Source organism: Choloepus didactylus, chromosome 19 (genome assembly GCF_015220235.1).
Source record: "Choloepus didactylus isolate mChoDid1 chromosome 19, mChoDid1.pri, whole genome shotgun sequence".
Taxonomy (NCBI): Eukaryota; Metazoa; Chordata; class Mammalia; order Pilosa; family Megalonychidae; genus Choloepus; species Choloepus didactylus.
The window spans coordinates 40,015,390-40,036,381 of NC_051325.1; the positions used below are offsets into that span (position 1 = coordinate 40,015,390).

Sequence of the window (20,992 nt, forward strand, 5' to 3'; positions counted from 1 at the left end):
TCCCAGTCTACTCCTCATGGCTGTTACTTCTTTTCTTGGTGACCCACAAGTCACCTACAGATGGTTATTTGGATACCTGAGGCATGGCCATTTGAGTTGCTGGCACCTCTTCCCCTCCCTTGGGAGCCTCTTGCCTAAGTTTCCGCCTTCCCATCCATTCCACTGTGGCCACATCATCTGTTCACCTTACCTGTCTCCATGCAATGCCAGCCCCTGGGAGCTGGCTGCCAAGTCCTGTGGTGAAACCAGGTCTCGTTCCCCCCACTTCCCATTCCCAAGAGAAAGGGACTGAAAAGCTTAGCCAAGGGAGGGTGTTTCTGGAAGTTTCTCTTTCCTAGCCCTGCCCAGACCCTCTTCCCCATCTTCCCTCTAAGAGCTCATCTTCTCTTTCAGAACTGGCTGGACCCCTCCAAGGAGATCAAGAAGCAGATCCGGAGTGAGCAGCTTGCTGGGTCTGGGGATGTGGTGGTGGGGTGGGCTGGGCTCCAGGCCACGAGGGCCGTCCTACTTCGGAAGGCGTGTTCCGACCCACAGTCCATTTGCTCTGCAGGCCGTGCCCTGGGGAAGACTGGGCAGGGGTTCCTAGTTACCACTGTTCTGTGGATGAGGAGCGTGAGGCCCAGAGAAGAGGCATGACTGTCCAGAGGCACATAGCGAGTTAGCAGAGGCATCATAAGACTCATTCAGGATGTTAGCCTTAGGGGGGCTTGCAGAATCATCTAGGACAAGGGTACAAGCAGGTGGCCTGAAAACAACCGCTCTGCCATCCAGGGCCAAGGCCGACATCATAATCAGTGACTCTTCTTGGACTCAGCATCCTGTTCCACGCAGTGGTCTGAGCTGTTCCCACAAATGGGTGTTAGAATGTCAGGCGAAAGCTGTTCCCACCCCCTGATCTTGGCCAATTCCTATATTTAAAGATGGGATGACCGAGGCCCAGAGAGAGGCTGTCATTTGCCTGCGGTCACAGAGTGAAATACTGGCAGACTTGGGCCTTGGGCCCTGGCCTCCCAACACCTTCCTGCTCTCTTTTCTAGGCCTGGTAGGAAGACAGATGAACAGGTTAATGACCTATCTTGGGTCCCAGAGTGAAAGGATATGTGGGGGTGGGAGCGGGGCAGCTTTCAAACGGCAGAATGGGGGTTAGGTAGCCTTAGCAAGGGGGTCTATGGGAGGTAGAGACCTGGAGGCTAGAGGCAGAAATGCCTCTGCTGGGGGCCCCTCCCCCTTGACTGTGGCTGGTCTCCCCTAGACTCCCTGGTCCCTGGCTGGAAAGCTGTAGCTGAGCCTGTTGCCATGACAGCAGGCAGCTGGGCCCAGGGATGCCAGCTGACTCTGCGGGAGGGGGCTCGAGGAATTCTTCCTGTAGTTCCGGTCAGTTGGAGACAAAGAGGCAGGCGCTCAGACAGAGCGTGCCCCTCTGAAGGCTGACAGGGTCCTGGGCCTGGGCTTCAGCCTGTCACCCAGGGGCCCCAGCCCAGCTGGGAGGCCTGCTTCTCACGCCTGAAAGAATCAGGACACCTGCAGGCCACTGAGTGTATTGGGGAAGGACCAGGAGCTTGGTAAAGAGAAGAGGCTGAACAGAATCGTAGGGCTTTGGCAGGGTGTCAGTCCTGCTATCCCCCCAGCCCCTCTTTGCGCAGCCCAGGCCTGCAAGGGCTCCCTCCTCCTGGGCCACCTCAGGTCATTGGGGAGCAGCCCTGGCCCTTAGCAAGTAGCTCCTTGAGAGGAGCTGCAGACCCTCTCCCCACCTGCGAAATGTCCACCCTTTCATCCTGCTTCTGCCTCCTGGAGCCCCTGTTGTCTTTGTGACAGCCTCTCAGGCTTTTGAAAGTGGCACCATGAGTCCTAGTGTCCTGGGCAAGGCCTCCACCTCTCTGGGCCCCTACGTCTCTTCGGTGGGTTGGGACCTGGTTAAAGGACATGTGTGTGGATGGTGCCCGACTCACAGGGGCTGCTCAGTAGATGTTTTTTCCTCTCACTCCCCTGAACGATGGTATGGTGGTGCAGAGGACAGGTGCTGGGGCCAGACTGCCAGGGTTTGAATCCTGGCTCCTCCACTCCTCCTTGTGCTATTTAGCTGTTCTCTGCCTCAGTTTCCTCCTTGGTAAATGGGGTAATGACAGCACTTACCCTTAGGGCTGTTGTGAGGATTAAATGAGTTATTATACGGACAACCGCAAGAACAGGGCTTGTATGCAGCAACACTACATATTTATTAGCTATTATTATTATTATTATTATTTATTTCTGAGATAGTGATCATTTCCCCTCTGAGGCTGCTTTTTATTTATTTATTTTTATTAGAGGAATTATAGGTTTACAGAAAAATCAGGCATAAAATACAGGATTTCCATATACCACCCCATTATTAACTCCTTGCATTAGTGTGGTACATTTGTTACAGTTGATGAAAGCAGTTTTATAATTGTACTATTAACTATAGTCCATGGTTTCCCTTTGGGTTCACTACTTGTGTTGTACCATCCTATAGATTTTTTTTTTTAATTTTTTATTCTAGTAACATATATAATAACTTAAAATGTCCCCTTTTCACCATATTCGAATATATAATTCCTTGCAGTTAATGATGTTCACACTACTGTGCTACCATTACCGCCATCCATTACCAAAACTTTCTATCATCCCCTGTTCTCTGTACAGTTAAGCATTTCCGCTTTGAGGCTGCTTTTTCCAAGAAGTCAGTTGTGGTCTCACGCCTGGGGCCTGGGGTCAGATGAGCAGGGTTTGGGTCCCTGTCCTCTGCCTCTGACCAGCTGAGGGGGCCCAGGAGAGGGACCCCACCTCCCGGAATCTTCAGGTACAAAAGGGGAAACCTACCTTGTGATGATAATGAAGATTCAATTCCTATTAAGTGCATGTGCACTGAGTAAATATTCACCTCGAGACAGCTCGAGGTCCACAGGGACAAGGACAGCAGGGAAGGCATGGCCTCCAGACCCTGCATGACCTCGGACCGCCCTGCCCTGGGTGGGCCTGCCTTAGTCGGGCCTTTTTTGAATGTTCCAGGGCCCAAGGGTGGTCTGACCATGGTGGAGTTGGGTGGGGGTTTCTTACCTTGGATTGGGGGCTTTCTTTAATTTTGCCCAAGGTCTCATCCCCCCAGCCCCTTTTCTTGGCTTTCACAGCTGGTTCCAGTGAAAACCTCAGCCTTTATTCCTATCTGTACCTTCCTGTACATGTACTGCTGATTTTTCATGTCTAAATGCAGAATATATCCCTGTATAATATCCTTTTGTTTCTTTTGGCCCATCAGTTTTGCTTTTTAGGCTCTTTTATAGTCCAGTTCTGCCACCTGAGAAAAAGTTGACATGGTGTAGGACCGTGTTTTCCAAAACATGTTCCAACGAGGACTACGTGCTCTGGGAAAAGGATGTAGCAGATCAAATATGTTTTGGAAACTCTTGAACGCTGTGCCTCCCTTAAAGAGTTGCAATGCACAGTAGCAGAGTGGGGTCGCTGAGACTCCAAAATTGGAAACCTGTTTAATGTGTCACTTTCCAGACTTCTTTTCTTCCCATTGACATCCTATGACTTAGACTTTGGCATAGGGGAAGGAGCATGGGCTCTGGAGCCAAGCGGCTGGGGCTCGAACCCCACATCGCTGCCTCCTGGCTGAGGGACCACAGACTGGCCACTTTACCTTCTGGGCATCAGTGTCCTCATCTGCAAAATGGGGATAATCATAGGACTTACTCATAGGGCCGTTGTGAGGTTTAGTGAAGTAAAGCGATTAACAGTTTGCCTGGCAGGCAATGTTAGTTTTCTTAATACCTTCTCTTAACCTGGGCCTCAGGCATCTCATCTGTGAAATGGAGATAATGTTCCAGCCTAGCCTCCCTGATTGAATTGTCCTGAGGTTATAAACAGAAGACTTTGAAAAATTGCCCATAGGATGGTGTGTTTGGGCCACCCACTGAGTGTGGGACTCTCTGATCTCCCCCTATGTTCTCTCAGGCAGCCCCTGGAATTTTGCCTTCACGGTCAAGTTCTACCCCCCTGACCCTGCCCAGCTGACAGAAGACATCACAAGGTGAGCGTTGTGGAGGGAGGGGGCAGGCGTGCTGGCCGTGCGGGACCATGGATGAGGACGGCTGGCCCTGGGAGACCCAGGGTAGTATAGGGCAGCCGTCCAGGCTCAGGTGCCTGCTGAGGTCAGCAGGCAGCATCACGGGGAACAGGCCCACTGCAGGAGAAACCGTGAGGCACACACAGTGGTCAAAGGCAGCCGACCCTTGACCTTGGGGGAGGAGGTATCACAGGGAGCAGTGGGGCTCAATGTGAATCTGAGAGCACAGACTCTCATCTGAAACAGCTGCTCTCTGGTTCCTGGCCATCACTGCCCTGTGGGAACGGGGTCGGATCGGTGAAGGGAAGCTAGAGAGATTTGGGAATGGAAAACCATAATTTAAGAATGTTGGCAACTAGCTCAAACTTTCAAAAAAACATTGTATGGGCCATCGCTGGGTGAGACAAGCCAAACCCACCTGAAGGCTGACGAAGCTGGGTGGGCCACTGCTGTGCAGCTTTGGGGCTGTGGGGGGAGTGGCTGGGTGCCTTTGTCTGTGGAGGTGTGGTCCCGCAGGCGCTCGGTGCACACATCAGGCACGTGGAGGTCAGATGGGGTGTGTGAAACCCATGAAGGCCAGCCCGGGCTGCGGGGTGAGCACGAGTTGTGTGAACAGTATTGTGGTGCCTCAGGGCCAGTCCATAGGTGACCTGAGAGATCAGAAGGGTGCACACGGGCTGTGCAAAGGCTTGGTCCTGGGGAGGGACTGAAACATCCCGCAGGGTGGGAGATTCCAGGGGGGCTTGTTCTGCCTCTGGAAACCACCAGGATGAGGGCATTCTCTTTATCCAAGTCCCTTCCAAAGAGATAGGCTCGCATCTTGGTTTCTTGGGATCGTGTCATCCACGTGGTGGGCCTGACATGCCCACACCCACCAGCAATAAGATGTGGACTCGGACTGTTCCTGCACCTGCTGTGCCAGCCACTCCCCACTGCTTGGTTCCTCTGAGTGCTGCCTGTTTGCCAGGCAACCAGCCAAGGTCAAGATGCCAACTCTGGCCTTGGAAAATAAGGCAGATGTCCCCTTTGCCTTATTAGCCCTGCTCTAAGCCCTGAGGTCATGAGCTTGGGGCCAAGTGGCAGCAGCAGAATGTGAAACATCTTTCCCAAGAGGGCCCAGAGCTTGAGACCAGCTCAGCCCCCTGGCCCCTGGTCTCCGGGGCAGCTGCATGAGTAGCTGTGGTCTTGTCCATGGTGCCTTTCTTTGTGCCAGTCCTTGGGCATCAGGCTTCCAGAGGCACAAGGAGGAAAGTTAACTCCTGCCCAGCATAAGCAGCTCCAGGGGGATGAGGTGTTGGTGGCAGCTGATATAGTCGAAAATAGTTTGGCTAAAAATAAATTGGTCAGAATGACAAATTGATTGAAATGAAAGATTGATCAGAGTGTTTGGTAGTGATTGCTGAATTTTTAGACTTTTGAGCAATATGCCCATAAGGCCCAGACCAATGCCTGGAATATTTGATCTGCTGCTGTTAATTCTGAGCCAACATCTTGTCTTGAGCACACACAACACTGCATGTACTTTTTGCCAGAGCTTCAATTGTGACTGTAAAATAATGTCACGGAGCAGTAAAAATTATGCCAAGTAAAAGCCACTTAAAAGGAAAAGAAATAGGCAGTTGAAAAAAAATGGTGACGCAGAGCGAAATGGGCAAGGAGACATCACTGGCTGACAATGAACTGAAACTTTTTTTTAATACAAAGGAACGGAAAAAGCAATAAAAATGCTTTGAAATGGTCCTTAAAATTGTAAAATCATCAAAGTGTGTGTAAAAGTTATAAAAAATCATGACCTGGTGGTTGGAAATGTTTCTTTTAAACTAATTTGTATTTGGACAATTCACTTAGAGCTGGAAGCAAAATTAAAAAGCTTTTGGAAAAGCTTTGGTAAACAGGCCCACCGGGGCTGGGGAATACAGTGCCGGAGTTCAAAGGAATGAGGTGGCACCACATGTGCTGACATGGGAACGGCTCTAAGGCACGTGGTCGGGTGTGAAAAAGCAAACTGTGGAATCAGATGTACCATTCGGAACCACTTACATGTTACAAGACACATAAATCAAAACTACATACATTTCTGTATGTCCACAGAGGAAAAGAGGTCTAGAACACACATGGTAAAAGTGGTGACTTCTGGGGATGGTAGTGGGAATGAGAGTGGACATGATGAGGAAATCCAAAGTTATCTCTAAAGTATGCTTTTTTTTTTTTTTTTTAAACAATGAGAATACATTATATAATTTAAAAGAAGTAAAATTTTTAAAAAATGGGCAAACCAGCAAAGTCCCATTTAGCTGAAAATGAGTTAGACATTTAAAATGCTCCCTGAGTAGGAAAAACCCCTCAAATTAAAAATTCAACAAAAAGGCTTGAAGTCACGTGAAACGTTGCAAAAGCATTTCATGGCACACATGCAACTTCTCAATATATGAAATTCCCATGTCTGGTGACATTTCTTTTCTACTGAGCTGGGTGCAGTCGGTTCTAATGGGTTAACGGGCACCCGAGCTTTGGGAGATTCTAGGAAGGGAGGGGGCCCGTGCCCACTGTCCGCTCTCCCCTGTCGCCAGATACTACCTGTGCCTGCAGCTGCGAGCAGATATCATCACAGGCCGGCTGCCGTGCTCCTTTGTCACACATGCCCTGTTGGGCTCCTACGCTGTGCAGGCTGAGCTGGGCGACTACGATGCCGAGGAGCATGTGGGCAACTACGTCAGTGAGCTCCGCTTCGCCCCTAACCAGACCCGAGAGCTGGAGGAGAGGATCATGGAGCTGCATAAGACCTACAGGTGCGAGGCCTTATCCCAGGGAGGCTAGAACCTTCTTCACAGGCCTGAAGGCCTTGGGTCCCTAGCTGCTGTGACATAGGTACCCCTCCTGGCCCAGCCCCTGACTTGAGGGTGTCTAAGAGCAAATCACCCCATCCCACTGAATATCTGACAAATAGGAATGACAGTAACTAGCTGTGTGACCTTAAATGACCTCTTTGGGCCTCAGATTCTTGAGTTCCTGTATGGGTGTGATAATTCCCTGTCCTTGACCTCTGAGAATATTTCTTTATCTGCAATCTGGAGATAATAATATCTATTGTGCATCCTTGGCTAAGTGTCCTGATGTCTAGATCTGGGCATAAAGTTCAAGAGTTTGGACTGTAAAGCCAGACTGCCTAGGTTCAAATTCTGGCCTTGATACTTTCTAACCAGGGCCTCTTGGGTAGGTCATTTCACATCCCTATGCTTTAATTTCCTCATCTGTACAGGGTGGGTACCAGTAAAACCTGTCTCATAGGGTTGTCGAGAGGACTAAATGGCACATATTAAAGGCGCACTATGTGTTGGCTATTACTGTTGCTATCTGTCAGTTGAGGGGTTGATGGTTGATTGCATAACAGAAAGTGTCTTGTTCAGGAGTTAGAAGATAATTAGCTAGATATGTGACTGAGGGCTGGTTACTTAACCTATCTGAGGCCTACTTCCCGCCTGTGTGTGTACTGGCTGAGATAGTAGCATTTCTCAACCCTTGGTATTTGGGGAAAGACAATTCTTCATTGTGCAGGATGTTTAGCACTCATGGACCACAATCATTAAATGTCCATTAACACCTTCTCGGTCACTTTAACGACCAAAATGAACTCTCCCCCCACCCCCACCCCACAGACATTTCCAAATGTCTGCTGTGAAAGACATACCATCCCCTGGGGAGGAACCCCTGGAACTAAGTGTTCTCTGGGGTCCTTTAAAGCTTAAAGTTGCTTTGGGCTCTAAGTCCAGGGTTGTTTTAGGGTTCCAAGTCGATAAATGTTGTGAAAGTGTATAATAAACTATAAAGTGCTGTACATGTGGGAAGTGGTTTGGTGGTATTTTCTCATTGCTAATGAGGATGGAGGGAATGGGGTGGGTTGGGTCCTGTGGGCTGCTTTTGGAGAGGAGGGCCAGGGCCAGATTGTGGAGGGACCACGGGCTTGGGGAAGAAAGCCTCTTGGCGTGCGATGGCCTCTCAGGCCAACTCTGACTGGTTAGAAGTGTCTGCTAGAGGATTGTGTTGAATAGGACACTGGGACCATTCAGCTGGTTAGTAATGTCCACCTGGGCCTGGAATAGGGAGTGGTGGCCTGCCTGCTATCTATTTGTCATTCCTGTCCAAGATGGTGAGATATGTTAGGGATTTGCTAGAGTTATAATACTTCACAGAAAGAAGTTCAGATAAGTATGGGCTGGAGAAATGCCAGCGGCCATCCCTTTAATTTGTTCAGCTCTTTTGACTTAGAGCACATTGGCATCTAGTATCTAGCTGTCACAGAAAAACTCAGTGAGTTAGGCTAGAGGAAACTGCCCAGAGAATAGGAGACAGATGTAGTGAAATGGTTAAGAGCACAAACTCTGCAGTCACATTGTCTGGATTGAAATCATGATGCTGCTGCTTAACAGTAGCATGCCATCTCTGTACCATAGTTTCCTCATCTGTAAAATGGGAATGATAATGATACCTACCTCATGGGGTTGTTATGAAGATTCAATGAACAAAAAATAGTATGTAGCACTCAGTAAATGTTAGCTGTGACTAAGTGTAAAATTTCCTCTCAGTTTCCTGGCAGCCAAAGCAAAGAAAGAACTTGATAACTTATATAACTCATCTTTTCAGAAAGGAGACCATGCACCTGTTCCTCCAGGGAGATTAAGTGGTTTCTGAATCTAAATTCAGAGGTAGTATCCTATATGGGTAGTAAGTTAGGAGCATCTGGGTAATTAAAATGAACAGTATCTTTAACAGTGATATCACAGTCATGGTGAAGCAGAATTTATGGCTCACACTTAACTCAGTGGCAGAGTGAGGCAGAAATCTCAACTTCCAGCTCAGCCCTTGAATGTTTCCTGGAGGAAACAAGACTGGCCCTGAGCTTTGGAAGAAGGTGGGGGTTGGATGGACTGAAGGAAGAGCTGCGGGTACCTAATCCTGCACTGAGGGCAGAAGAGAGGGACTCAAATGAGATCCAACCACACACCCACTCCAGAATATTTGTCCTCCTAGAATCACGGGTTCTGTTCGCAGCCACCCTCAGCCAGCAGGGCTCAGGCCTGGGCCTTTCCCGTGTCCACCTGTGATTGCTTTCTTTCCCTCAGGGGCATGACCCCAGGAGAAGCTGAAATTCACTTTCTGGAGAATGCCAAGAAGCTTTCCATGTACGGGGTAGACCTGCACCATGCAAAGGTACCGCTGGCAGCTGGGTCAGGAGCTGGCCCATGTGCTCGAGGGTCCCAGCGTTCTCCTGGGGTCTGGGTGGTGCCCCTGATGAATATCAGGTCTTTTCAGGAGACTTAGTGTGCCAGATCCTGTTACCTCCAACTTAAAGCCTTCTTGGTTGTTATCTCTCATTCCTAGAAGTTCCATAACCCTTTATTTTCCCATGATCTTTATCGTTTCCTCCTTGTATTCTGTTTAGTAATGAACTGTGTTTACTAATGCTTGTGCCACTGGCTTGGGAGCATTCTGAGGGAAAGACATAGGCCTTCATTTGCTTCTCTGTTCCTGGCACTTAGCACTTGACCTGGCATGGGGATGTACCACTAAATATTTGTTGGAAGAATGAATGATCCAGTGATTAACAGAATAAATGATCAAATGAGTGCCTGAGATTAATAAATAACTAAATGAATGAGTGGGTGACTGAATGACTAGGTGAGAAATGTGTCAACGGGACTGTAACGGGGGGGCTCAAGCCCTTTTCCAGAGGGCTCATTAGAAGCAGTGCTTAGGGAGGGATTTTGGGGGTGGGTGGTCCTGGGCCCTCATCCCATGGTTCTTTTTCATGCAGGATTCTGAGGGCATCGACATCATGTTGGGCGTCTGTGCCAACGGCCTGCTCATCTACCGGGACCGGCTGAGAATCAACCGCTTTGCCTGGCCCAAGATTCTCAAGATCTCCTACAAGAGGAGTAACTTCTATATCAAGATCCGGCCTGGGGAGGTGAGCCTGCCTTGAGAACCCCTCCTCCCCACCAGGTTTCAGGAGGACAGGCTGGACCCTGGCAGCTGGGAGAAGGGGTGCTGGGGTTCTGGGTAGGGAGAAATCCTTCTCCTGCCGTGACTCTCTATGTAGACTTCATGCCTTAGGTGTGTCCATGCAAACACACACACACAAACTCACACATACACGAGGGCATAAATAATAATGATAACCCCATGTGTTCAGGTTACACAGATGAGTGAATACATGTCCACGTCCATGTATTTGTTTACATGCGTATATTCAAGTATGTACCCAGACTAATGTACACACATATGATTACCCACACAAGGACATACATATGTACAAACATGTATCTGTCCATATCTCTCTTCTCCTTCAACCTCCACATCTCACTCATCCAAAGCCCATTTGGTTCTACTTGCAGAATAAATGTGAACCCATCTGTTTCCCTCCCTTTCCACTGTCTCATACCTGCTTCTGTTCAAAGTCCTTCTCCTGGGTCTCCCTGCCCCCATTAATGCTCCAGGCCATCTTCCTCATGGCTGCTAACAGGATCTTAAAAGTAACTTAAATCTGACCATGTCAAACCACCCCATCATCACTCCTTGCTTAAACCTTTTGGGAGCTGTCTTTAGCTTTTGGGCTAAAGTTCAAACCCATTCCTTGGTCACCTACCTGTCCCACTAACCTCTTGCCCTGCGACCCCATGCCCAGTGCACTCCAGCTCTGGCCTTCTTTAAGATCCTTGAATAAGCCAAGCTCTTTCCCTCCTTGAGCCCTTTGCACTTGCTGTTCCCTCTACCTGAATCTCTTCCCTGACTTCCCGCACAGCTGGATCCCCCCTTCATCCTTCCGTCTTAGCGCAAAGATCACCTTTTTGGAGGGCGCATCCTGATTGCCCTTTCTGAAAGAGCACCCTACTGCCATGCCTGCCCCGGTTACTCTCTGCACATCACCCAGTTCATTTTCTCCATAACCCTTATCAGTATCTGAAATTTTCTTGCCTGTTTATTTATTGCCTGAGACTCCTCCCTAGAGTGTTTGTTTTGGTCACCAGGGTGCCTCCAGTGCTTAGCACTGGGTCTGTCACAGTGAAAAGGCTCAGTCACCTTTATTGATTGAATGAACATGCCAAAGTCAACACATACCTGAGAAGAGGTTCAGAAGAATGGACTGGTGGGGAGCCTGAGCCCCGGCCTTGGGTCTAACCCACCCTTTTTGGTTTTCTAGTATGAGCAGTTCGAGAGCACAATTGGTTTTAAGCTCCCAAACCACCGGTCAGCCAAGAGACTGTGGAAGGTCTGCATTGAGCATCACACGTTCTTCCGGTGAGCCTGGCCCTGGGATGGGGTGGTGGGGGTGAGGTAGAGGCTGTGTATGTGTGTGTGTGTGTGTGTGTGTGTGTGTGTGTACACATGGACGCTATGTCTGTGTTTTGGGAGCTAGTGGGGACTATAGGAAAGTGTTCCCCCCCTCTCCTTTCCCAGGCCTCTCCCCTTCTGGCCCACTGTTGAGTTGTCATGGTTGGTGGCATAGAAGGAAGAAATGCCAGCTGTGGTCTAGCCTTGGGCCTGGCAATGCAGGTCTGATCCCTGCTCCTCACCTCCATCCCTCCAATGCAGGCTGGTGTCCCCTGAGCCCCCACCCAAGGGCTTCCTGGTGATGGGCTCCAAGTTCCGGTATAGCGGGAGGACCCAGGCACAGACCCGCCAGGCCAGCGCCCTTATCGACCGGCCCGCACCCTTCTTTGAGCGTTCCTCCAGCAAACGGTACACCATGTCCCGCAGCCTTGATGGAGGTATGCCCCAAATTGGAGGTCGGGGAAAGAGTGGTGTGTAGGGTAGGGGGGGCTTCCGTGCCAGGTTCTGCAGAATGAGCATTGGAGATGGTGGTGGAGAATTGACACACCATGAGTTTATTTGCACCACACATGGCAGGTAGAGACCACTGCTGCTGCTGAGCAGCTCTCAGTAGTTTAGACCCTGACTGCAGCTTCACTCCCACTTGGGATGTGACACTGCCACTCTCTGGACTTCTGAGCCCTGAATCTCAGCTTATGGGGTCCCATGGTCAGCCATGTGGTCTTCTGGGCCCCCTGCCCAAGAAGCTTAGCAATTCACGGATCACCATGCCTGGAGATTGGTGCACTGGGACTCAAACATGGAGCTGGTGGCTGTAATGTGGGCCGGAGGCCGAGGGGTTGTTCTTATGGATCCACTTGGCTCTGGGCTGGTTGACATCTAACCACATGGAACTCTCCACTGACCCCATTTCTTTGGACTGATGGGTACCTTTAGCGTCAATGAGAACTGGCCTCACATTGTCCTGTGTCAAGCTGACCAGGGCTTCTCAGATGTGGTCCGCAGATCACCTGCATCAGAATCACCTGTGAAATTGTTAAACATGATGATTCCCAGACCCTACCTCAGACCCGCTACATCAGCATCCCTCAGGGCCCAGGACTCCCCCCAGGGTACGCACGCTAGAGTTTGTCGGCCAGACTCAAAGAAGCCACATGGGGCAGTGGAGTCATTCAGTTAGGCAGACCTGAGTCCCCATCTAGGCTTTGACACTTACTAGCTGCTCCTTGAACGTAGACAGATGTCAATAAATATCTGAATGACTAGACGGTGACCTGGAGCAACTTATTTAACTTCCCTGAGCCTGTTTCCTTTTCTGTAAAATAAATAATACCTGCTTTATTGTGTCAGAGGGAAAACTAATTGAGATAATGCCTGTAAAAACCTCAAATGGCTTCTAGCACATAGTAGGACCTCAGTAAATTGTACCCATTCTGAGTGCTTTTAGTGCTGTAGAGACTTAAAGGGCAGGAGGTGGGGACTTGGGTGAGAGAACATTGGATACTCCCAGAACACTTTGGGGCCCCTGGGCAAGTTATTTCAGCTCAACAGACACTTTCTGAGGGCTAAACATGTGTCAGATGCTGTGCTAGGTGCTGGGTATTTAGAGTGAATAAGTATGACCCTTTCCTTTGAGAAGCTTATAGACTCATAGACAAAAAATATTTAGGATAACTTTTGTGATAAAAGAAGCATGTATGGAATACAGTGCAGACTTGAGGAGGAAGGGATTAATTTCATTTAGGAGGAACAGAAAGGGCTTTGCAGAGAGAGTGACAGTTGGACAGGGATTTTTTGTTTGTTTACTTTTATTAAAATGTAGTTTTATTGAGATATATTCACATACCAGATAGTAATCCAAAGTGTACAATCTGTGGTTCACAGTGTCATCATGTATTGTGCATTCATCACCACAATTTTTGAACATTTTCATTTCCAAAAAAAAGAATAAAATTAAAATTAAAAAAGAACACCCAAAACATTCCATAACCCTTATCCCCCCATCATTTATTTATTCTGTCTTTCTTTCCTTATTCATCTGTCCATAGACTGGATAAAGGGAGTGTCAGTCACAAGGTTTTCGCAATTACACTTTAAGAGCTATGTATTTCCTTTTAGCTATTCCAATACACTAAAAACTATAAAGGGATATCTATATAATGCATAAGAATAACTTCCAGAATGACCTCTCAACTCTATTTGAAATCTCTCAGCCACTGAAACTTTATTTTGTTTCATTTCTCTTCCCCCTTTTGGTCTAGAAGACTTTCTCAATCCCACGATGCTGGGTCCAGGCTCATCCCCAGGAGTCATATCCTGCATTGCCAGGGAGATTTATACTCATGGGAATCATGTCCCATATAGGGGAGGGCAGTGAATTCACCTGCCACATGGTCTTAGAAAGAGACCACATCTAAGCAACAAAAGAGGTTCTCTGGGGGTGACTCTTAGGCATAATTATAAGTAGGCTTAGCTTCTACTTTGTAGGACTATGTTTCATAAGGGCAAGCCCCAAGAGTGAGGGCTTGGCCTATTAAATTGGTAGTTCCCGATGCTTGTGAGACTATCAGGAATTCCCAGGTGGGGAGGTTTAATATTTCCATATTTTTCCCCAGTCCCTCAAGGGGGCTTCGGGCAAGGTTTTTTGTTTTTTGTTTTTTTAAAGCAGTTTTATTGAGATATATTCACATACACAATCATCCACAGGGTGCAATCAGTTGCTCACAGTATCATCATATAGCTGTGTATTCATCACAATCATCACTTGAACATACTCATTACTCCAAAAAAATTAAAATAACAATAAAATGAAAGTAAAACTGAAAAAGAACACACAAAACATCCCATATCCCCATTCACTCATATTATGCGAGGTTTTCACAATTACACATTCACACCATGTAAGCTACATAGTTATACAATCGTCTTCAAGAATCAAGGTTACTGGGTTGCAGATTGACAGTTTTAGGTATTTCCTTCTAGCTATTCCAAGACTCTAAAAACTAAAAAGGGATACCTATATAGTGCATAAGAATGTCCTCCAGAGTGACCTCTTGACTCCATTTGAAATCTCTCAGCCACTGAAACTTTTTGTTTCATTTCACTTCCCCCTTTTGGTCAAGAAGATTCTCTCAATCCCTTGATGCTGGGTCCAGGCTCATCCCCAGAAGTCACATCCCGCGTTGCCAGGGAGATTTACACCCCTGGGAGTCATGTCCCATGTAGGGGGGAGGCAGTGAGTTTATCTGAAGAGTTGGCTTAGAGAGAGAGAGAAGGTATGGGCAGGGTTTTGAAGGATGTCTATGAGTTTGCCAGGTAATCAAAAGAATATGCTTTTCCTGGGGAATGAAGGTGAGACCTGTCCAGAACTCCCTGACCACGGAGGCCATGGGAGTCTCGAGGATGTACAGTTTTGCAAGGACCCATTTAGGGCTGAGGAAGCTCCTTGTTCTTCTTGGGTAGACGCAGGACACAGGGCTGAGAGCTGAGGTTTATACAAGGGGAAAGGAGGGCCTGTACCATCTCTTCATCCCTCCCTGCAGCCTCCATTTTTATGCTGGGGGCCTATTAAGCCCAGATTTTGTGGGCAGCAGAGGCTGGCCCAGCACTGGTGAAGCTCATTGTGGGGAAGGGAAGAGGCCTGAACTCTAAGCTGGGAGGCCTGGGTCCTTGTCATCACTCATGGACCTGTGGGACCTGTCCCCTCTCAGGGTCTCAATTTATTCTCCATAAAATAGGGATAGTAATTCCCATGCTAGCCATCAACACACAGTTTTGGGTGAATCAAATGAAATAACATGCGTTAGCAGGCACTTTGACAAGTGACTATGCATGAATAGAAAGGATAATAATTATATATTTTTTAATCTAGGTCAACCCCCAAGGATGATTTGTGCTCTGCTAATTTTGGTACAGTATTTTCTAGCCATTTTTTTCCACCAAGACACACTCTGTGGGCCTAGTATGGGTTACGCCCAGTGCCTGGTGTGAAGCCTGTAATTCCATCCCCTTCTTTCCCATTCAGAAAAGGACTTTGGAATGCTAGTGAGTGAGCAGGATGTTTTTGCAGGGATCCCTTGAATCCCCTCTGATTTTTAAGGAAGGTAAATCATTTGCAAACCTCAGGACTTTAACTGTCATTAGTAAAAGCTAATCTCACAGTACCTGTGTGTCTCTGCATAATGGATAACCGCCACCACAAACAGAGCAGCATTTCTGAGCCAACACTTGTTGAAGTCTTGCCCCATGCTAGCCACTCTTCTAAATAAATATTTACACACATTGGCTTATATGTTCCTCACCTTCGCTGTCTTAAGGAGGTACTATTTATAGTTGAGGAAATTGAAGCCTGGAGAGTTTGTTTAACTCGTTCAAGGTCACACAGCCAAGAAAGATGGATTTGAGATTTGTGAACCCAGGCCCTAGAGCTGTAGAAATCCCTTGGGGACTCTGAGCTGGGAGGCAGCTCTGCCAGTCACTGGCTGGGACTTGGGGAGGCTACTTCCCTCCCTCGGCTCCTTGCCTGGCAGTGGGTTGGGGATGTGCAAGAGTCTGCTCCACTGCAGGCCCAGTTGGGGTGGTCAGCAGCTGAGCTGGCTCCTGCAGGTGCCCCTGGCAGGTGTCTCACATGGCCGCCTGGCCGTCTCTGCCCGCTTCAGCAGAATTCTCCCGCCCAGCCTCGGTCAGTGAGAACCACGATGCAGGACCTGACGGTGACAAGCAGGAAGAAGATGGCGAGTCTGGTGGGCGGCGATCAGAGGCTGAGGAGGGAGAGGTCAGGACACCCACAAAGATCAGGGAGCTAAAGGTAGGAGCCTGGCTTTCTCGTACCCACTGACCTGGGCATCAGGAGGCTGATCCTGGATCTAGCCAGGCCTTGGCCTCCAGGGGCCTCCAGCAGGGGCTTAGCCTCCTTGCTGTGGGGTGGACCATGGACAAGGCCTCACCCTTGGGCCATGCTCTATACCTGGGCTTTCCTGGGGCATGGTGGGAGGTGGGCATACAGCCTGGCCAGCATCTTCCCATCCTCTCTTTCCTGCTTTCCCCTGAGGAACACTCTGTCCCCTGGAACACTCAGGCTTCCTCTTGCTCCCTCCTAATTCACTCCTTTGATTTTGATCTGGATCTGCACAGCCCACTTCCTCCCCAGACTGTGGTCCAGGCAGGTGTCACTACAGTCCTCACAAGTGTGAAGTACAAGTATGTCTCCATCCTACTGCCTCACCCCACTCCAGTGCAAATACACCCTCCTCATGTACATGTGTACACACCCAGGCAAGCATGTACAACCTCCGACTCCCATGTATTCACTCACAGACATACACACCCTCTCACCTGAGGTTTATGCACACAGACATGCAAACAGCATGAACACATACATGCACATGGGTACATGCACACACAGGCCAGGGATGGCTTCCTCTTGGTAACGGTTAAGCAGTTTTTCCCATCATGCAGTCCCATGAACATGCACACACACACACACACACACACACACACACACACACACACACATGCTGACTGCAAGGAGCATGAATACCCAGACACACTCATGTCCCATCTGCTGAAGGTGATCCAGCTGTCCTCTCTGCCCATTCTGCCTCCAGTCCTCCAGCCCCCTCCTTTGCCTTCCCAGGCCCAGCTCCCTGCTCAGCCTTGTGCCAGCTTCTCACTACCTCCCTGCCCTGCTGGTGGCCCAGCCAGCTTCCCTGGCCTCTGCTGCCTGGGCATTAGTGCTCTGGGCTACTCTGCTGGACCAGGCCAGTCGCGGTATCTCTAATCCAACTGCTCTACTGACCCTGCTGGTTCCTTTCCCTCCTACCATATCCCACTAGCCGGAGCAGGAAACCACGCCGAGACACAAGCAGGAGGTACTGCATGGGACCTAGCCCTACCTACCCTGCCAACTGAATCCCCGCTCATTTGTCACCATCCCACGTTCCATCCCATACCATTTCATGCCCCGTTGTCAGTTTCATCTCTGCTCCTCCACCATTCTGCTCCCCCGTTGTCAAGCTCATTTCTCCCACTCTCTGTTCAGACTCATCTCCATCCCAACCAGCCATCTCTCCCTCCTTCTTCACCCCTACCACCCTCTTCCCAACTTCTGTCACCTTGTATTCCATGCTTGCTTCTCACCTGCTGCCCGTCCACCAGCTCTCCCAGGCAATTCCATGCTTTCCTTTAATTCATCTCCCCTACCTCCCCGCCCGCATCCCTCCATAGACTCGTCTCCTCCCCATAGCACTGTTTGATTGGGCCCTGATCTCACCTGTGTCCCCTGTGTCCTCACCCCAAGCTTCTTTTTGTATCTATAGTCAACCAAATGTGGGAGTGGGGGGGTTGAGGTGGGGCAGGGGGTGGGGCAGAGCACAGCTGTGTCTTCTCAGACTCCAGTTCCACCCCGCTTCTGGGCAGGGCCTGCTACTGCTCCAGCTCTAGTTCTGCCAGGGAAAACCTCCTCTCTTTATCTCTTCTTTTTCATCTTCCTCTTCCCCTTTGTTGTTCCCCTCAACTTATTTTCCCTGTGTTATCCATGTCTCCATCTGTCTCCTGCAGCCTCCCCCTCTTCATGTGCACCTAGCTGCAGGAGAAGTGGGTCTATTATTGGGCTGCCGAGTGAAAGGGCCTGAGGCTAGGGCATAAGAGGGGCCTGGCCTGAGAGTCTCACGATCTGGGTTTCAACCCGTTTTGCCACTGGCTTATAGAGGACTTTGGGCAAATCCCTGAGCCCCCATGCCTCCATCTGGACAGCAAGGCATTCAGACTCGGTTTCCCCAAGGCCTTAATCTTCAAAGAATCCCACCCCTCTGTCTAGTCTTCCGGAGTACTCCGTGCCCACAGAGCTGGCAGGGCAGGCTCAGGTTAGAGGATCACAAGCCACATCCTAGTTGGGATTCGCTATCCATTGCAGCCCAAACACCACCTCCATGCAGACAGACACCATCCTCTATCAGGCCATACCTCACCATCCTACTGTTGAGGAGTCAATACCCAGAAGGTATCTGGAAAATCCTTGGTGGTTGGGGCAGGTATTGGCCCACTGTAGAGAAGGCTAAATGCAATCCTTTCCTGCTTCTGGGGGTGCAGGGCCCATTTTTGTGGCTATCCCTGGATGGATGGCTTTAGGATTATCTGTACTCTAGGCCCCCATGGGGCCTGACAATTGCATGTGTTGGGCTAGGAGGGTCCTAGACTGGGGATCCTGCTAAGCACAGAGGTCCAGGTCCGGGCCAGAACAGGCCAGTGAACAGAGTTTGTGAGTCCTCGTTCAGGGTTGCTGCCTGCTGTGCCCTGGTTGTAAGCAGCGGGGAGTTGGAGGCTTGCAGGTGAGCTCCAGGCCTGACTGAGACTGGGATCACAGGACCAAGGGAAACTCACCCAGACCTGTAAGATTTGGGTTGAGTTGGGTGTTCAGAGGCCAGTGAGCCAGGAAGGAGAGAAGAGAAGGTGGCTGCTTGATTAGAAATCTCCTCTTTTTCATCTTGAGTGCTCTCCATCTTGGTATTTGCATCTGTCAGGGTTAATCATCCTTGCCCTGCTTGGCTCATGGGGTGTTGTGAAGGTCAGCGGGGTCATGGGTGGGAATCTTGCTGATGGAGGGTCAGTGATGGCAATTGTTACCATAATTACTGCACCCGGAGTCCCTAGGTGGGGCTGTTCCTCTAATACGTGGCTGCCCTCTGCATCCATCCCTAGTTCTTAGACAAGCCGGAGGATGTCTTGCTGAAGCATCAGGCCAGCATCAATGAGCTCAAGAGGACCCTGAAGGAACCCAACAGCAAGCTGATCCACCGGGATCGAGACTGGGAGCGGGAGCGCAGGCTGCCCTCCTCCCCCGCCTCCCCGTCCCCCAAGGGCACCCCTGAGAAAGCCAACGAGGTAGGTCTTACCCTGAACCCCTTGATAGGGGCCTCAGGTAAAGAGGTATTGAGGAAGTTGCTATGTACTGACTTATACTCATCCTCTACCCCGTATGCTTCCCCCATTGCTTTGTGAGGGGTTGGTGGGGGTAGTAGGGTGGCAGGTCAGGCTGAAGAAGACCAAGTCCCTAAATGTTGGAATGCTGGGCCTCCAAGGATGCTGCAAAGCATGGAAAACTCAGAAGACTCATGGCGGCTTGGCATACTCCCCTTCTAACAACCAGAGGATCATATGCAGGTTCCTGGGCCCCACCTCAGACCTACTGAATCAGAATGTTTGGAGCTAGAGCCCGGAATCAGCATTTTAAACCAGTGACATTTCCATCCCCACCCCCATCCCGCTCCCCCAGGCCTCCTGGAAAGATCCTCAGGTGCCACCAGAGGGGAATGAATCCTCCACAGAAATCAAACCTGCTTCTGATGCTTCAGGAAAAGATCCCACACTGCCTGCCTTTCAGAGTAGAGAGCCTGGAGTTTTATTCTCAATTGAAAAAGAGAGAGGAAGATAGGATTTTGAGAATCCCTATATTTATAATCCCAAACTATTATTTTTAGCATTTGCTACATCTTGGCAATATTTACCCGTTTATACGTAGGTGTTTTCTCTCCAGAGTCGCTGCTTACTGTTCTCCAATCTGAGCTGTGGTCTAGGCTTACAGTGCCCAAGTTTGAATTCTGGCTCCGCTGCCTGCTAGCTGGAAGACTCTGGGCTTGTTACTTAGCCCCTCTGAGTTTCTGTCAAGTGGAGTCAATAAAAGTACCTTCTTCATAGGGATGTCGTGAGAGTCAAATGAGAAAAAGGTTGTAGAGGGACCATCGGAATACCTGACAGGTAGTAGATGCTCAATACGAGTTACTTCTTATTTCATTTCAAGGGTCCCAGGACTCTCACAAAGAAGATGAAATTCAAATCAGAATCCTTTTTAAAGTTGGAAGGACCCTTGGCACCCACTGGGTTCAAGGCCTTATTTTACAGACAGGGGTGCTGAGGCCTAGAGAGGTGAAGGGACTAGTTCAGCATCAAAGCTGATAGAAGAGGGGCCAGAACCTGATTTGCTTGTGTCCCAGGCCACTGTATGTGCCATGAAATCACAGCTGCCTGGGAGCAAGCAAAAATCGTGTGGAGAGCAGGCATAGAAGCAGTTGTGTGCTGCCCTCTGATGCTTTGAGAATTGGAGGTGCATCAGCACCACCCAAGGCCCGAGCATGCTGGAGAGCAGAGCTTTGCCCAATGAGGGCTGCTCAGGTAGCTCCCTGGCTGGTGATGAACAAAATTAGGGATACTTTAGGGACCTCCTTCCCTTAAGGCTGCTGCCAGGGAAGGAGGGCAAACCTGTGCATCCAGGTGTGTGGTCACCCCTGGCACAATCAGGAGCCCAGGCTGGGGTTGTGGGGCTGCTCTGATGAAGCTTTAATGATCTGCTTAATGAACCCCCTGACCTCACCCAACCTCCTGCCCTAGAGAAAGGCTTGGCCAGAGTGGCCCCTAATCAGTCCTGAAGTAGACTGGGTCTTGGCCTGGCTGTAGATTAGGTGGGGGTGCAGAGGCTCCCAAAAGTGTTGGACCCCAGAAGAGAAGGGCAGGATGAACTCAGTGAGGTGAGGTCTGGAGCCTTGGGGGGCTTCTGTGACACAGAGCAGCCTGGCTTGG

The 20,992-nt window shown here is 49.6% G+C and overlaps 1 protein-coding gene across 18 annotated transcripts in view; it reads left to right on the plus strand.

Moving 5' to 3' along the window:
* EPB41L1 (erythrocyte membrane protein band 4.1 like 1) overlaps positions 1 to 20,992 on the plus strand; it is a 115,030-nt gene that overhangs the window by 66,228 nt on the left and 27,810 nt on the right. For 10 of the 18 annotated variants that reach the window (XM_037810919.1, XM_037810922.1, XM_037810931.1 and 7 more), the window contains 10 exons: positions 394 to 436; positions 3,979 to 4,054; positions 6,661 to 6,879; positions 9,211 to 9,298; positions 9,903 to 10,055; positions 11,289 to 11,386; positions 11,681 to 11,856; positions 16,078 to 16,226; positions 17,254 to 17,289; positions 19,118 to 19,300. In XM_037810919.1, coding sequence (XP_037666847.1) covers positions 394 to 436; positions 3,979 to 4,054; positions 6,661 to 6,879; positions 9,211 to 9,298; positions 9,903 to 10,055; positions 11,289 to 11,386; positions 11,681 to 11,856; positions 16,078 to 16,226; positions 17,254 to 17,289; positions 19,118 to 19,300 — 1,221 coding nt within the window. The remainder of the gene's footprint in view (positions 1 to 393; positions 437 to 3,978; positions 4,055 to 6,660; positions 6,880 to 9,210; positions 9,299 to 9,902; positions 10,056 to 11,288; positions 11,387 to 11,680; positions 11,857 to 16,077; positions 16,227 to 17,253; positions 17,290 to 19,117; positions 19,301 to 20,992) is intronic. The other 8 variants (XM_037810924.1, XM_037810935.1, XM_037810929.1 and 5 more) reach the window with 3 other exon arrangements.